This window comes from Equus asinus, chromosome 1 (genome assembly GCF_041296235.1).
Source record: "Equus asinus isolate D_3611 breed Donkey chromosome 1, EquAss-T2T_v2, whole genome shotgun sequence".
In the NCBI taxonomy this organism is placed as follows: Eukaryota; Metazoa; Chordata; class Mammalia; order Perissodactyla; family Equidae; genus Equus; species Equus asinus.
Window position 1 is genome coordinate 180240644 of NC_091790.1, and position 14960 is coordinate 180255603.

Genomic DNA, 14960 nt, shown 5'->3' on the forward strand with positions numbered 1-14960 from the left:
ATTTATTGCCATTTGATTTTTGACAAAGACACCAAAGTCACCTTACAGAAAAAAGGAAACAAATGGTGCTACAACAACTGGAAATTCTTATTTAAAAAATTGTCTACCTCATATCATACTACTAAGCATTATTTAAAAGGAACAAACTGTTGATATATGCAACTATATGGACAGGTGTCAAAAACAGACAGTATGTACAAGAGTACACAATATATTATTCCATTTATCTGAAGTTCTAGAACAGCCACAATTAATCCACAGTGGAAAAACATCAGAACTTCTGGGAGGAGGACTGATAGGAAGGAGCATGAGGCAGTTTTCTGCAACAAGGGTGATGTTCCAGATTTTAAGAGGGATTTAAGTTACTCAGGTTTATGTGTTAGGCGAAACTCAGGGAACAGCACATTTAAGTTGTCCATTTCACTGCACATAATTTTAACTCAAAAATAAAAAATAATCCGAAAAAATATTGAACTCTAGTTAATGATGTTCATTCTAAAGTATTTAGGAGGTGCACTTATGTCTGCAAGTTACTTTGAAATGCATCGAAAAATAAGATGGACTGATGGATTAAAAGAGAGGTAGATAGAGTAAAATGCTATTCAGAGAATCTAGGTAGTGCCTATATAAGTGTTCACTATACAACTGTTTTAACTTTTCTGTATGTTTGGAACTTTTTATCATGTTGGAAAAATATATTGTGAAAGAAATAAAGGGAGAGATGGCTAAAATAATAAACTTACTAAATTTAATAGGATGATGATGAACATCATAAAATAGGATTTTACTTTAACAAGAAAGTATAACTATAACAGAGCAGTAAGTTTTAATAATGCTTTCTAAAATGAAGAACTTAAGACTTAAAAAAATCCATATTTCGCAGTTACTTTAGCTTACTTTATTGTATTACATATAATAGCATATTATGTTTTTATAATTTATTTTGTGCCTCACATACCAACATATGCATTACTTGTCCTTATTCCTCAACATCACTAATAAATGGCACAAGAGTCCACAGCAAGAGAACTTGAATGGACATCTCAAGCTGGCAAAGAACAATTTCACCGAATCTGATTATTTAATATCTGCTGTTCCGTAGGAAGTGAAAACAATGGCAAAACCTTAAAAGTAGTCAAATAATAAGAAAATAAGAGAAAATATGTGCCAAATATATACACAGTCTGACACAAGCTGATAAGAAAAACATTACCTAACAGAACATCAGGTAAAGGATAAGAGCAGACAATTCAAAGAAGAGAAAGTAATAGGGGCCGGCACATACACAATTCCAAGTTTCCAAGGACTCAGGGAAACTAAATAAGACATTACCTCACACCTGTCAAATAGTCAAAAATTACATATACTGTTAACCTCCAATACTGCTGAGAGTGTGAGAAAGGACAGTTTCCTGCACTGTTTGCATATGCATCCTATGACATCTTGGCATATAATCTGGCAGTGTCTATTAAAAGGAAAGATGGGTTTACCCTTTGATCCCTCAACCCCACTTTTAAGAATTTATTTTAGAGAAATACAAGCATGAAAGTACAATTGTTCAAGGACGGTTATTAAAGCATTATTAGCAAGAGCAAAAAAGTGAATGCCTATCAAATGGAAAACGGATGAATTTATAACACTAGATTCATATTATAAAATACTATGCAATTACTAAAAGAATGAATTTGAGTTATATTAAATAGGCCATAAAGAGGTCTATAATATATTGTTAAAGAAAGCAACTGTATAGTATGGTTCTGTATACATAAAACTTTTAAACAGAGGAGAAAGTCATATTTGTTTACGTACAGGTCACATATATTTGTATAAACATGAAGTGCTGAAGGAATCACTCTGTTAACATGACCTCAAGGAGTGGGCGTAAAGGCATGGGAAAGCTATGTAATTCGATATTATGACATGTATTACTTTTGTAATTTAAAAATCTTTGTAAAAAAAGAAAGATTTCAAAAAGTGTAATTATGAATTATACCGTCTGCAAATGATTGTCAGTTGAAGTAAATTGGCCTCCTAATGGTAGTTCAGGTAATCACAGATCCGGCTAAAATATCATCACTAAGGTGCTAGTATATGTAGAGAGTTTTAAGGCAGAGAGAATAAAGAATAAATATAAAATATGTATAAAAAATCAAATAGCCTGCATTTGAATCTGACCGGCTTTGCCATCAGTGAACAATTAAATAATGCTGTGCAAACTATATGGCCCACATCACTCAAAGCCTCAGTTTCCTTTCTGTACAAGGGGAAAATTAATATCAACCTGACAGGAGTGCTGTTAGGATTAAACAATAACACATGTGTGCCTACCAAGCCATACATGTTAATTTTACTGCTTATCATTATTAATATAGAAGGAGAGTAAACAATAATAAAATGCTTCCTTGGATCATAGAAGGCAAAGAGTTAGATTGTAAAAAATGATAACGGGATAAAAACATGATATAGATGCTAGGTCCCAGAATGTATGTACAAACAGACATTAAGACAAAGTGGTAAAGGAAAAAATCTTACAGATTGAGAGTTTTAAAATTTAGATTTGAATAGTCACCTATTCAGGTAGACAACAATATAAATACACAACCAATTGTTTGTTAATATCTCATAATTAGGCACTTGATTGACTCAGTAAAAACTGGGGACGATGTATACCTCTAAGACATGTATGATCAAAAAATACTTAGGCTGTTTGAAATAAAGCAGGAAAAACAACCTTTGTTCTTTTAGAAACTGACAAACAAACAGTTGCCTGGAAATTAATACAGATTTTTAATAAATAAATGCACACATACATATATATATTTACATAAATACTACAGATATCACAAATCAAGTAATCCCTACCACCCCAATTTGAAAATGTAATTACACAATTAAGTGAGGAATAATGTTTACCTTCATATAGGATACAGATAAAGGTTTAGCGTATTGCTTTACAATGAATACAATTTAACAAAAACAGACAACAGAGATAAGAAGATATTTAAAAAGAAGATGAATGTTGATAAAGCCATTTTACTTAGGAGAAACTGTCAATGTTAAAAACTGTCCTTACTTGAAACAGTTGGAAAGCTGTCCTCACGTTCTGATGGACAGATACCCTCTGAACACTGATTGGCTGTCAAATCTGCAGATTCTAAAACCCTATAATGGGAAGAATGTAAGTTCAAACTGCATAAAACGAAGTCAATATGGTCAGTTTAGCTCTAACCATAGAAACCAAAAACCCACTGAAATTGTATAAAAAATTGTATGTGTGTGTAAGCATTCTTCAGTAGAATGTCTACACCTTTTATCAGACGATCCTAGGGGTCTCAAGGACCCCCCCAAATTTTAAACAACCTGACTCTAGAAAGATACAAATGAAACAGTGGGATGATGAAATATTGCAAAGAAAAAGAAGCTGGGAATTGAATGGATAACAATCTGAATCAGAAAAATCTCACTCTATAGATTCAACAAGTGAAATACTATGCTGCTGTATATTGCAATGACAAATAAAGTAGTGACACTGATATAAGATCATTAAAACAACTAATTTAATTGACTTTAAAGTCATACTTATTTCAATGTATTCAAACTTAGGAAATATTTACTTCATTTCAATTTACTGAACAGGATATTTTCTATATCTCTTTGAAGGTATGCAGAAGATTTATTTTTATTTCTCTAGAATACCGGTCAAAAGTTTCTATCTAGAGTGACCAGCAGGAAAACTTCAAGAAAAAGAGAACTCCATGCATAGCAGGATTTAAGGTATGATTCACGTTCTGGGCACATTTGAAAGTTTGAAAAATATGATAGCCTAAAATTCTTCTGGTACTTGTTTTATCAGTAATAGGCACTTTAGAAAGGTAATATTTTTTCATGGCAGAATTAAGTATGTTTGTTTTCCAAATTTTAGTTAAACTCCAGTTTCCACTGTTTGTTGCTGTACTTGGAGAATGTGGCAAATAGTAGGATAGCAAAAGTACAAAGACTAGATACTGGAAAACTCAGACTATAACTTGAGCTCTGCTACTATTTAGCTATTTGAACCTACAATCACTTGATTTCTGTTTCATTTGGTTCACCTATTTTAAGAAATGGATAGTGGCATAGAAGGCTATGAGGAAAAATTACAAGGAACCGATTGGACCCCTCCTCCCCAACTCAGAATAGTATTATTTTAGAAGTCAGCTTAATTAATACCTTATTTAGAATTTCTAAATAGTTATATAACATGCTTACTTTTTCAGCTGATCCACATCAGAGTTACTTTCTGGCAAGACTCTGATTCCCCGACCATAACTGGTACCTCCATGGAGATGAAACTCAAGAGCTAAGGATGTTGCCTGGTTCTCCGAATTCACTGACTGAAGTTTGGTATGGAGACTATAAATTCTAAGAAAGCTTCCAACCTAAGAATAAATTATTTATTATTAGAAAATGAAGAAAAAGTCAAAGAATTTCTGATACTCAAAATATTTAACAACCAATATGGGGCAGAGACCAACAACCAGAGGCCAATCAGAAAGGATACTGGTATGTGATACAGCTATGTACTGAATACCAGGCCCAAGGACACCATGTGTATCAAAACGAAAACATGTGTGTGTGTACATATGCATGCATGTATACATACGTGTATATACACATATTTTGTCAAATGTAAGACATATTTCCATTTCAGAGATATTAAAGTGTCTTAGCACTGATAAAATACAGTAGTTAAGACACCCATTGCCGAAATCAAATCCAAGCCTTCTATTTGATTAAGAAACCTATTTAAGGTTTCTGAAAATAACAAGCTTTAACAATGTTAAGATTTAATTAAATATCACTAAAGCACTCTCATTAGGAGAATAAAATAAAACAATTTTAAACGTGCTACTATATCAAAATAATAAACATCCCCCTATCTCACAAGTTCTATGGAAAGAAAAGTTTTGTAATAAACAATTTGTATTTGTACACTATAATGTGAAACACACTCTGTGACTTCAAATATAGGATTAAACCAATTATAGTTTTGAACTAAATGTTCTATAGTTAATTTTAGATGTTTTGCTAAACTTAGTCTTAAAAATGTCTTCATGAGTATTTGATATTCTTTTAAAGTAGAAGACTTAAAATGAGACAGATGCAGAATGTTTATCAAAGAAATTGACAGCTACTCAAAGGAAGAAGCCATCTAACCTAAATCACATTTAGTTATTTATTTATTTTTTTAAAGATTTTATTTTTTTCCTTTTTCTCCCCAAAGCCCCCCGGTACATAGTTATATATTCTTAGTTGTGGGTCCTTCTAGTTGTGGTATGTGGGACGCCGCCTCAGCGTGGCTCAATGAATGGTGCCATGTCCGCGCCCAGGATTCGAACTGACGAAACACTGGGCTGCCTGCAGCAGAGTGCGCGAACTTAACCACTCTGCCACGGGGCCGGCCCCTAAATCACATTTATTTTTATGAAGCTTTCTAAACAAAAGGAGTTACCAAGGAGAGAGTTTAATTCATTTGCATAAAGCAGCACTGACTGCTGATGACTGTGGGACTAACATTCTCTTTTTCTCCTACAAGGTCAGGATTGAGTAACAGTGGTGAGATTCTATGTAACAGAAAGCTACAGAAGATGGAATATTAAAGAAGATGAGGTCGTAAACCAACCTCCCACCTCCGCTTATTGCTGTTTCAGTTAATCACCCTCTGGATTTGATGGGCGAAGAGGGGAGAAATAAAAGAGTAGGGGGGAAATCCACACTCCCAGATGCTCCTCCTTCATTCTCAAGGGTCCATTCCCATCCAGTCCTGGGTTTTGTGAGGAGAAGGGAAGGCATTTAGCCTTTTCTTCTCTGACTTCTTCCACTGACGCTTACATCATAGCAGGGGAGCAGGGTAGAGAGTCAGAGAAGGAAAACACAAAAAGAGAAAGGAAAAGAAGACAAAATTGATCTTCCTTATGGTCTCCAAAGTAAGACACTGGAAGAAAATATAAAACAATCTACTTCTAATTACTTTTATTCTTATTCTTTTTGAATGTTGATCATTCTGTGGTTCTTTTAAATATACATAATATCCTAGTACAGTACATGCATATAGTCCACAAAGGACTTAAAGAGGTTCAAACACATGGAGAAAGAGGCCATATTCATAAATGAAAAGCTTCAACATTAAAAAGACAACATTTCCCCAAATTAATTCATCTTTAAGATCAATGCAATTTCAATCAAAATCCCCAGTGTGTTTTAAAGGAACTGGAAAAGCTGATCCAAAAATGTATGTCAAAGAGAAGAGTAAGTCAATTTTGAAGACTAAGCTGGGGGGGGGGAGCTTCTCTGACCTATGGGTTATCACTTAAAAATAAAGGTATAATAATTAAGACAGTCTGCTATTTAATGCAGACACAAGTATAAACATGGATAAATCTTAATATAATGTCAGAGGTAAAAAGCAAATTACAGAACGATACATATACTATATGCATTTTTCAGACAAAAGAACATAAAATAAAAGCATAATAAACATAGGTGCACATACCTACGTGTTAGGTTAAATGGAAAGAGGATACTGGGGAGCAAAAAGCAAGAACAAGCAGAAGTATAAACAAGGTTCAACATGTAGAGCTTTATTTCTTAAAAATTAAAAGTACCTGAAATAAGTGTGGCAAAACAATTAGAAATGTTAAATTTAGATGGCAGGCACACGGGTGTTTACTATACTATCTTCTCTACTATTGTATTTCATAATAAAACCAAATTTAAAGACCAAGAGAGAATTTATTTATATAAATAGGCCATAAAGATGACAAATTGTTATTTCCAGAAATTCCTTCTGGAGGCAGCATTGTATTTTTTTAAGATTGCTAAATACACTACGAAATGTGCCAGATGCTGTATTATCATAGACAAATACTGTTTAGTCTTATCAGTAATGTGATAAGATTTCAAAAATTAAAAGTGAATCATAACCAGAAAATTATGAGAATATACTTTAAAAAATTGTTATAAAAGCCCACATCAATACAGAAACATTAAAAATAAAGCAAACCAAACATAGGTATTAATAAATCAGTATCCCTTCAAAAATACACTTAAATATTCCTTACAAACTATCAAGAATTTCCCTTCAGGTTTAATATTTTAAATGACCTATATATGTCTAAAAATAACCAAACTACAGCTCTTGGGTCACTGAAGGCCAAAACATAAATATGACTGTGTATGTTTTGTAGTTATTTTCAAACTGTGTCAGGCTAAGACTGGGGATTGAAAATACACTACTTTAATTTTTAGACAAAAGGTGTGAAACATCAGTTTGTGTGTTTGTGTGTGCTTGTGTAAAATATTTAGGGAATGAGATAACTCACTTAAAAAGCAAGATTTAGGAAAAATGTTGAGGGCAACATAGGCTATAAAATGTATTTTATATAAAAATCAATTATATTATACTTTATAATTGTTTTAACTGTACTCTTTGTTAAAAAAAAAAGACCCCACATTTTTCCCCATTCCTATACAATAAAAATACATGTGTTCCATATATTTTGGTATAAAAATGCAATTTTAAGCAGTTGTCTTCAAGTGCTGATAAGAATTCATTTGCATCAATGTCACCTGACTCTGGGGATGTCTTAAATTAGTATGAAATTGCATAGAGGTTGTCTCAGAACAAATAAATGTGGTATCAATATACATTAAACAAAAGCCTAAAATTATATTATTTACACATGGAGAAAATCTTTTTCCTTTTCCTATTATACTGCAGATAAATAATATAATGTCATGGTATCTTTAGAAAAAAATTAAGTAGCCTACATTTTCTTAATTATGTGTTCAGAGCACCCTCTAGTGCGTGAGATAAAGCAGACAATAAAAAGGGAGATGAAAAAAAAATCTGAAAAAAATTCACAGCACTCATTGATTCATTCATTCTCCAGCAGATATTATTATTTACTTCATCCTCACTACATGGAAAGCACTGTGTGAGGTGCTGTCAGGACTTGGGCAAAGGAACCAGGACAAGTGAGGGGAACGTAAGACCTATAGAAGCAGCATAGGGAAACAGAAGGGAATTCAGTGGTGAGAGTAAAATCTAAACCGTAAATCTTTTCCATTCACAAAAGAATGCTATCTGTATGTTAAAAAAAACCTTTAGAATTGGCTTCGTCATTACATTTATTTTTGAAATAATACTAATCGATGTAGATAAAATCAGGAGAAAAGCATCAAAAATATATCTTTAACCGTCAATTTTCTCTGCTACATCAAGTATGAACATGTACACACACAAACACACACACACACATTAAGGACAAGAAGTGCAGTTCTCACCTTCCTGCCCTGACTTTCACCTAATACATTAACTTGAGTCGGGTGGGCTTATTTGCAACACAGTTTACAAGGAGAAGTATTTCCTCGTCCAAGAACATTTATTTACAGAGGGAAAATGGGCCCTAAAATTCACATCTAAAAAAACCCACAATGCACTTTTACTGTTTTCTTCCTACCAGTCGGCTGTATAACTCCCTAAAGGTAGGACAGAAGCTATTTGCAATAAAAAAAAAAGTCATTTCTTTATACTGCTCAAGAGGACTAGCTCTGGAAACACACTGTAGATCTGAATACTGGCTTCACCCGACAAGCCGTGAAACCTGGGCTTACCCTCTGAGCGCCTGTTTACTCACTTGGAAAACAGGAATGATGACAGTCTGACTGCGCAGGATAGTGCTAAACACAGAGGATGTGCTTAACAAATGATATTTTGATACCATTCTTTGCTAGAAAGGATACTAGCAAATAAAAGAGAGAATGAAATAGACAAAAACATTCCCTAAAATATCATGAATAAGCAATAAGTGCCAATCTCTGCAGTGAACTTTTACTTAAACAACTATATCTCAAAAACAGTGGGCAAATTCTACTAAACTGTACAGCACACACATGGACACACAGTTTATGATGAACACTGCAGGCGGATAACAATTTCTTAAACTAATGAGTACAAAGTTACCGGCTAGATTTTATCAAACCAATTCACAAAGTTTACAAATATTTAAGAATAAGTTTACAAATATTTGATATACCCTTTGTCATTTTATTTTTTTTTCCTTAAGATTGGCACCTGGGCTAACAACTGTTGCCAATCTTCCTTTTTTTTTTTTAATTTTTTTTTTTTTAAGGATTGGCACCTGGGCTAACAACTGTTGACAATCTTTTTTTTTTTCTTTTCTGCTCTATCTCCCCAAACCCCGCCCTGTACACAGTTGTATATCTTAGTTGCAGGTCCTTCTAGTTGTGGGATGTGGGACGCCGCCTCAACGTGGCCTGACGAGCGGTGCCATGTCCGCGCCCAGGATCCGAACCCTGGGCTGCCACAGCGGAGTGCACGAACTCAACCACTCGGCCACGGAGCCAGCCCCACCCTTTGTCATTTTAAAACAGTATTATCTTGCAGAATAAAATTTTTCTTTACTATTTCCATAGTAAAATTGGGTAAAACTGAAAGATATTCAGGAAACATTCTTTAATTTTAAAAGATTGTTCAAGCCATTATAATTTAACAGATATTCTAATAATTTCTTTTAAACACACATTTTACAAATTAAAAATTAATGAAAAAATAAGTTTGGAGTTAACTTCTAGAGCCCAAATATCACCTATAAATGTGATTGACCCCCAAAATTTATAAAAACACAAAACAGCAAACATGTCCACTACGCAACACACCTTCAGAGACTTTGCCACTTGAACATGGTTGTCGTACACTACAATGTCTATGGACAGATTCTGCAGCCGATGGAGGTGATTTAAATCGCCTTCAAGAACGAGGTCTTGTATTAAGACTCTCCAAGACGGGAACGGGGGCCTGGTGCCATCCCATACCTGCCATAAGAGGGTAAAGCCAAGTTTAATGATCGTCTTGTAAAATTGTGGAGGCAGAGTTTTATTTGCTGGTAATATAACTTAAAAGTAATTAAATGTATTCCCCCAAATATCTGTTAAACTTTAAATATGTTTTCCGATTATAAAAGGACTACATACACGAACTACAGGTAATACAGAAAACGTAAAGAAAAAAATTCACATTACCAGGAGCCTAGAAAAGATATTAACATATTGTTAAACTTACTTTATCTTGTTTTCTTCTGTGTATTTATAATACATGCCTTTTTTTCTTTTTAACAAACTCGCATTATATTCTGCTTTTCATTTCTTAGTTTGTTGTTGAGCACTTTATCAGGCAATTTAAGTATTCTTCTAAAATATGCTTTTCAATGGCTTCACATTATTTTATGGTACAGATACACACAAATTTATTAAACTAATCCTTTTATTGGCCATTTGGGCTGTTTCAAATTTTTTGCAATTTTAAATAATTTAGTAATTACCATCTTGTGTATAACCTTTATGAGTATCTCTGCTAATTTTCTTAAGTTTAAACTTAAGCTAAGAATTTACCCATTTTTTTACCCATTTTTCCATTTACCTATTTTTTCATTTTGTTTTGATTTGGAAAAGGGCTTTAAAAGTACAGATATGAATATTTTGTTTATGTTAGAAATGATGAATACAAATGAATAAAAATTATGAGTGCTGGAAAAAGAAAAGTATGTTGGATTGCTATGCAAGCTACGCTGAGATAAGGCTGAGAACAAGGGCCCAGGACAAGTATGCACTACCCCATCCTTAAGATCTGAGCTGGCCTGTGCGGTGCTAGGGTTTTAAGAGATGAGCTGAGTTACGCTATGCTATAAAATGGTATGACAAAAGACATGTAGCTTGAGGGGGAATTCCTCTGCACATCAAAAGAAGTTTGGCTAGACAAGAGTAACCAGGATATTTGAATAGAAAAACTACATTTCTATAGAGAAGGTAGCTGCCAGTGTCAGACTACAGAGGAAGTACTGAATAATTTGGTGACAGTACTAAGGGGATAAGAAAATGGGGATAAGAGAAGGAGTCAGGGATAGAAACTTTGGTCTATATATCATTTAGAAATATCCCTTAAATTTCTGGAAAATCTTAAAATTACCTACCCAAATATTAAATACCTTATTAAAATACTACTTCCTACTTTCTATAGTTCTGTTTTGTTATTTTCTTCAATTTCTTGAGTTGAAAGCTTATTCTCATGTGCTATCCCTTTTCTTTTTCTTTCTTTGTTCATGAAGACATTCTTTATAACCTATAACCATACTTAATTTCTCTTTGAAACAACAGTGTGTGGGGGAATATTGTCTCTTTTAACATCCAACTATTTGGTTTTGATTTGTAACAGATGTCTGAATTTATACATTTATTGATTCTAGTCAAAAGAATGCATTCTTTAACATCTCATTTTTGGGGAATAAATATTTGCAGTAATTTTGCTATGGTAAATTATTATCTTAAGATTCAATCAAACTTTTCTTGTTGAATTACAAATATCTCCATGGTGAATTCTATTACATTTGAGTTTGAAAAGAAATACACAATTACCAAGTAAATAATTTTCAAATTTTAACTCAACCTTTTATTTCATAATGTTATAATATCAGTGATAGGAATCACTGACTTTTAAAAATGATTTAAATTCATTTCTAACTCCTGAGTCAGTATTTTATACAATAAAAACAAACCAAAAAGGTCTTGACAAAAACTTTTATGTATTAAAATAGTTTTTTGTATATAAATATGCATAGTAAATTATGGATTCTTTAAAAAAATTATGATAATAGTGATTTATTTCTCTGGCATTAACTCAATTATTTATATGAGATTCAGTCTTGTTCTTAGATTAGCTATGTAGCATTTCTCTGCTGTTTCCATATAAAGAATTAAGTGGTGAAAATCAGAGTAGTCCCTTTAATATGATGATTTTCTGGCTTATGTTATGTTTTTTTGATCTCCAAACCACATTACAGATTAGATATATAAACTATCTACCAGCTCTGGCTACCAATAACTTCTAGCTGTTTACAAACAAACAAACAAAACACTAAAAAGATAAAGCTGTGGATATCCAAAAAATACAAGTACTTAAAGGAAGTCCAATTTAAGAGCTCACTGTTCAGAAAGATAAAGCTGTATAAACAGAGTAATAGAGAAAAATGTGGGTTAATGTTAGTAGGCCTACTGCTATATTAAATCATGATTTTCATGCAAACCATTGGTGTAACATGTCTGCTAGAATAATTAAAATGAATGAATCGCAGTTACTAATAAAAGGAACAATATTAGTATCATATCCAGGTTGAGACAGAAAATAATTATGCTATATTCCATGCCGACTAGACCTCATTTGGGGTAATGTCTGACTCCTTCTGCTTTTAAAACATAAGTTAAAAAATTATTTCTGGTTTGTGACAGGAAAATCAATTTCAGAAAAAAAATCACTCAAAATTTGACTTACCATAGTAAAATATTGCTATATATTCTTCTCAATATATTTTTGCTATGTATATAATACATTTTTAGTATATAAATGAAGCTGCATTAATCACTGAACAGAATATCATGAACGTCTATCTCAATCAGTATACGTCCACAATGTCATTTTATAGTCACACAGTGTGTATTCCATGATACATAAATACATCACACAATTAATTCTCTACTGTTAGTATCCGAGTTTTTTCTAATTTTTGTTACTGTAAGAAATATAACAATAAATATTCTTTTAAACGCATTTTTCCACATTTTAAATTACTGTAAAACATTTACAAAAATAGACTTGAGTCAGAGTATACAAAGACTTGAGATTTATTTTAAATCGTCCTCAAGAAAGCTTTACTAACGTAATTTCCTACATTCACTTCTGAATGTGGTATTTCAAAATAACATCTACATGAAAGCTGTTTTCACTTATCTGAAAAGGCTATCTATAAAAATGGGATGAGGCATATGTTTTGTTGCTTTAGAGAGAAAACGTAGATTCAGCCGTGTCAGCTAAAGCAGATTTGATCTTAGAATTTACACATTTTCTAACATCACAGCAGTCAAAAGAGGGCGTACACTTCTTTCTGTGCACAGTAGATTCCTTGTCCTTGGAAGTATTCAGTGATTAGTAAGTGCTCATTGGTTAAGAATGTCACTTTGGGCAGAAAGTATGACTGGCTGACCTATGGATCCTTCTAACTTTGGATGATTTCATGTTGTTTTAGCTTCAGCTTTGTCATACTTGATTTATTTAACATTTTTTATAGTATGAATTTACTTTCTCAGAGTATTTCATGTGTATATAAACATGTGCTATTTTCGACTTCAAAAATTTCATATTTTATTCAACGACTTCTGTCTTCAGCATACCTTAATATAGGCAAGGTAAATGACAATAATGCTAAACCCCAATGCTTGTCCAAGTGCCACTGTACTCCATCTCCTGTCCTGCTGTTCCAAAGAGTGAGAAGCTCAAGAAATAACCACAAGAGTAGGGCTGACGCAGTGTTTGTTTAAATGCATCCTGCTGAGGATGGGCAGGTGAGGAAAACATCAGACAATTGTCTTCTCCAGAAGCTATTTCTGAGTAAACTGGGGAAGGCCTAAACACAGATTAGATGGGTCTCATGTTACTTTTTTATCCTGTTGACTTAAAATAAAATGTAATAAGAACAACAACATACACTTCAAAACTGTCCATGATCTACCCACAAAGCAGGCAGTGAAATGACCTGGGAAGAGAACCCAATTATCAAGGGGCTGAGAAAATATATGAGTGAGAAGGAAAGCTTCACTGACAGAAAAGCAGAAATATCCATATGCAAAAATGCAACTGAAAGATAACAGTACAAAATAAGTCCATAGTTTATTAGTACTAAAATAAGAAATACATAAAGAGAGCATAAACTATACTATATTTAAAATATAGATCTGATAATACCATTTTTCTCTGGAAGTACAGGATAAAAATGAGAAGTTTGAGAGTAGAGTTGCATGAATAACCAGGCTCATCAAAAATGGTAAGTTAGATTTTAAGATCTTAATATGATATACAGTGTGCATATTTATTCCATCAGAATGCTGAAATATAAGCTCTTTATGTTGCTAACTTACAATTTCAAGTATTTAAAAATATCTACCTTTAGAAGAAATGATGCTCCATCCACTTCTGCTTTGCCCAAGAGCTGACAAGTCAGGTCAAAATACTGCATTGGCTGAACATCACACAATTTTACTAATGTTGAAGAAGGTGAAATATTAGTAGATGCCCAAACACGTAAGGCTTCTACTATTTTGTGGTCCTCAGCAGTGAAGTTAAAAGACTTGCTTGAAGTACGAGGTATGATAGGAGCTCCCAAAGTTCCCTCGAATGTCAAAGACGCAAAGCCAGAGCTGGTGATACCCTGAGTCTCATTTTTATATACTTGGATCTAAGAAAGTGGGGCAAAGTAGAGAACAAAACAGAGACAAACAAAACAGCTTAATGATACAGAAGCCAGGAACTGAAGAAACTCAAGAGATTACAAAATCTCACCAGCATAGTTAACAGAGGACATAATTCTCATAATTCTATAATTCAGTATCTAGCACATGAAATTATAAAACCAGCTGGGCTATATCAAGATCTACAAGCATCATGTAAACTGTAAAACACTATGCAAAATTTATTTCTATATTTTAAAAGCTAGGTGGGAGCCAGCCCTGATGGCCTAGGGGTTAAAGCTTGGTGCGCTCTGCTTCAGCGGCCTCTGCTTCAGGTGCCTTCTGCTTCATTGGTTCCTGGGCATGGAACAACACCACTCACCTGTCAGGAGCCAGAGGGTAAATAGGCAATCCAGAGAGAGGGGAAATATAGTCATAATATGGAAAAGATATTTTCCATATACCTGACAAAAGGTCTGTAGCCTAAATACATAAAGAACTTCTACCAATCATTAACAAAGGGAGATACAATTCTACAAAAAATGAGCAAAAGACTTGAATGGACACCTTTATATTTCAGAAGATACTCAAATTTTAAAAGGTTCTCAATTGCATAAATTTTCAGG

General features: G+C 33.3%; 1 protein-coding gene across 10 annotated transcripts in view; it reads right to left on the reverse strand.

Annotated features, from left to right (window-relative positions):
- The window catches only part of POT1 (protection of telomeres 1), a 92597-nt gene that overhangs the window by 18088 nt on the left and 59549 nt on the right, over positions 1-14960 (reverse strand). For all 10 annotated transcript variants that reach the window (XM_070512784.1, XM_070512778.1, XM_070512782.1 and 7 more), the window contains 4 exons: positions 14052-14342; positions 9721-9876; positions 4249-4418; positions 3074-3162 (listed from right to left, as the gene is read on the reverse strand). In XM_070512784.1, coding sequence (XP_070368885.1) covers positions 3074-3162; positions 4249-4418; positions 9721-9876; positions 14052-14342 — 706 coding nt within the window. The remainder of the gene's footprint in view (positions 1-3073; positions 3163-4248; positions 4419-9720; positions 9877-14051; positions 14343-14960) is intronic.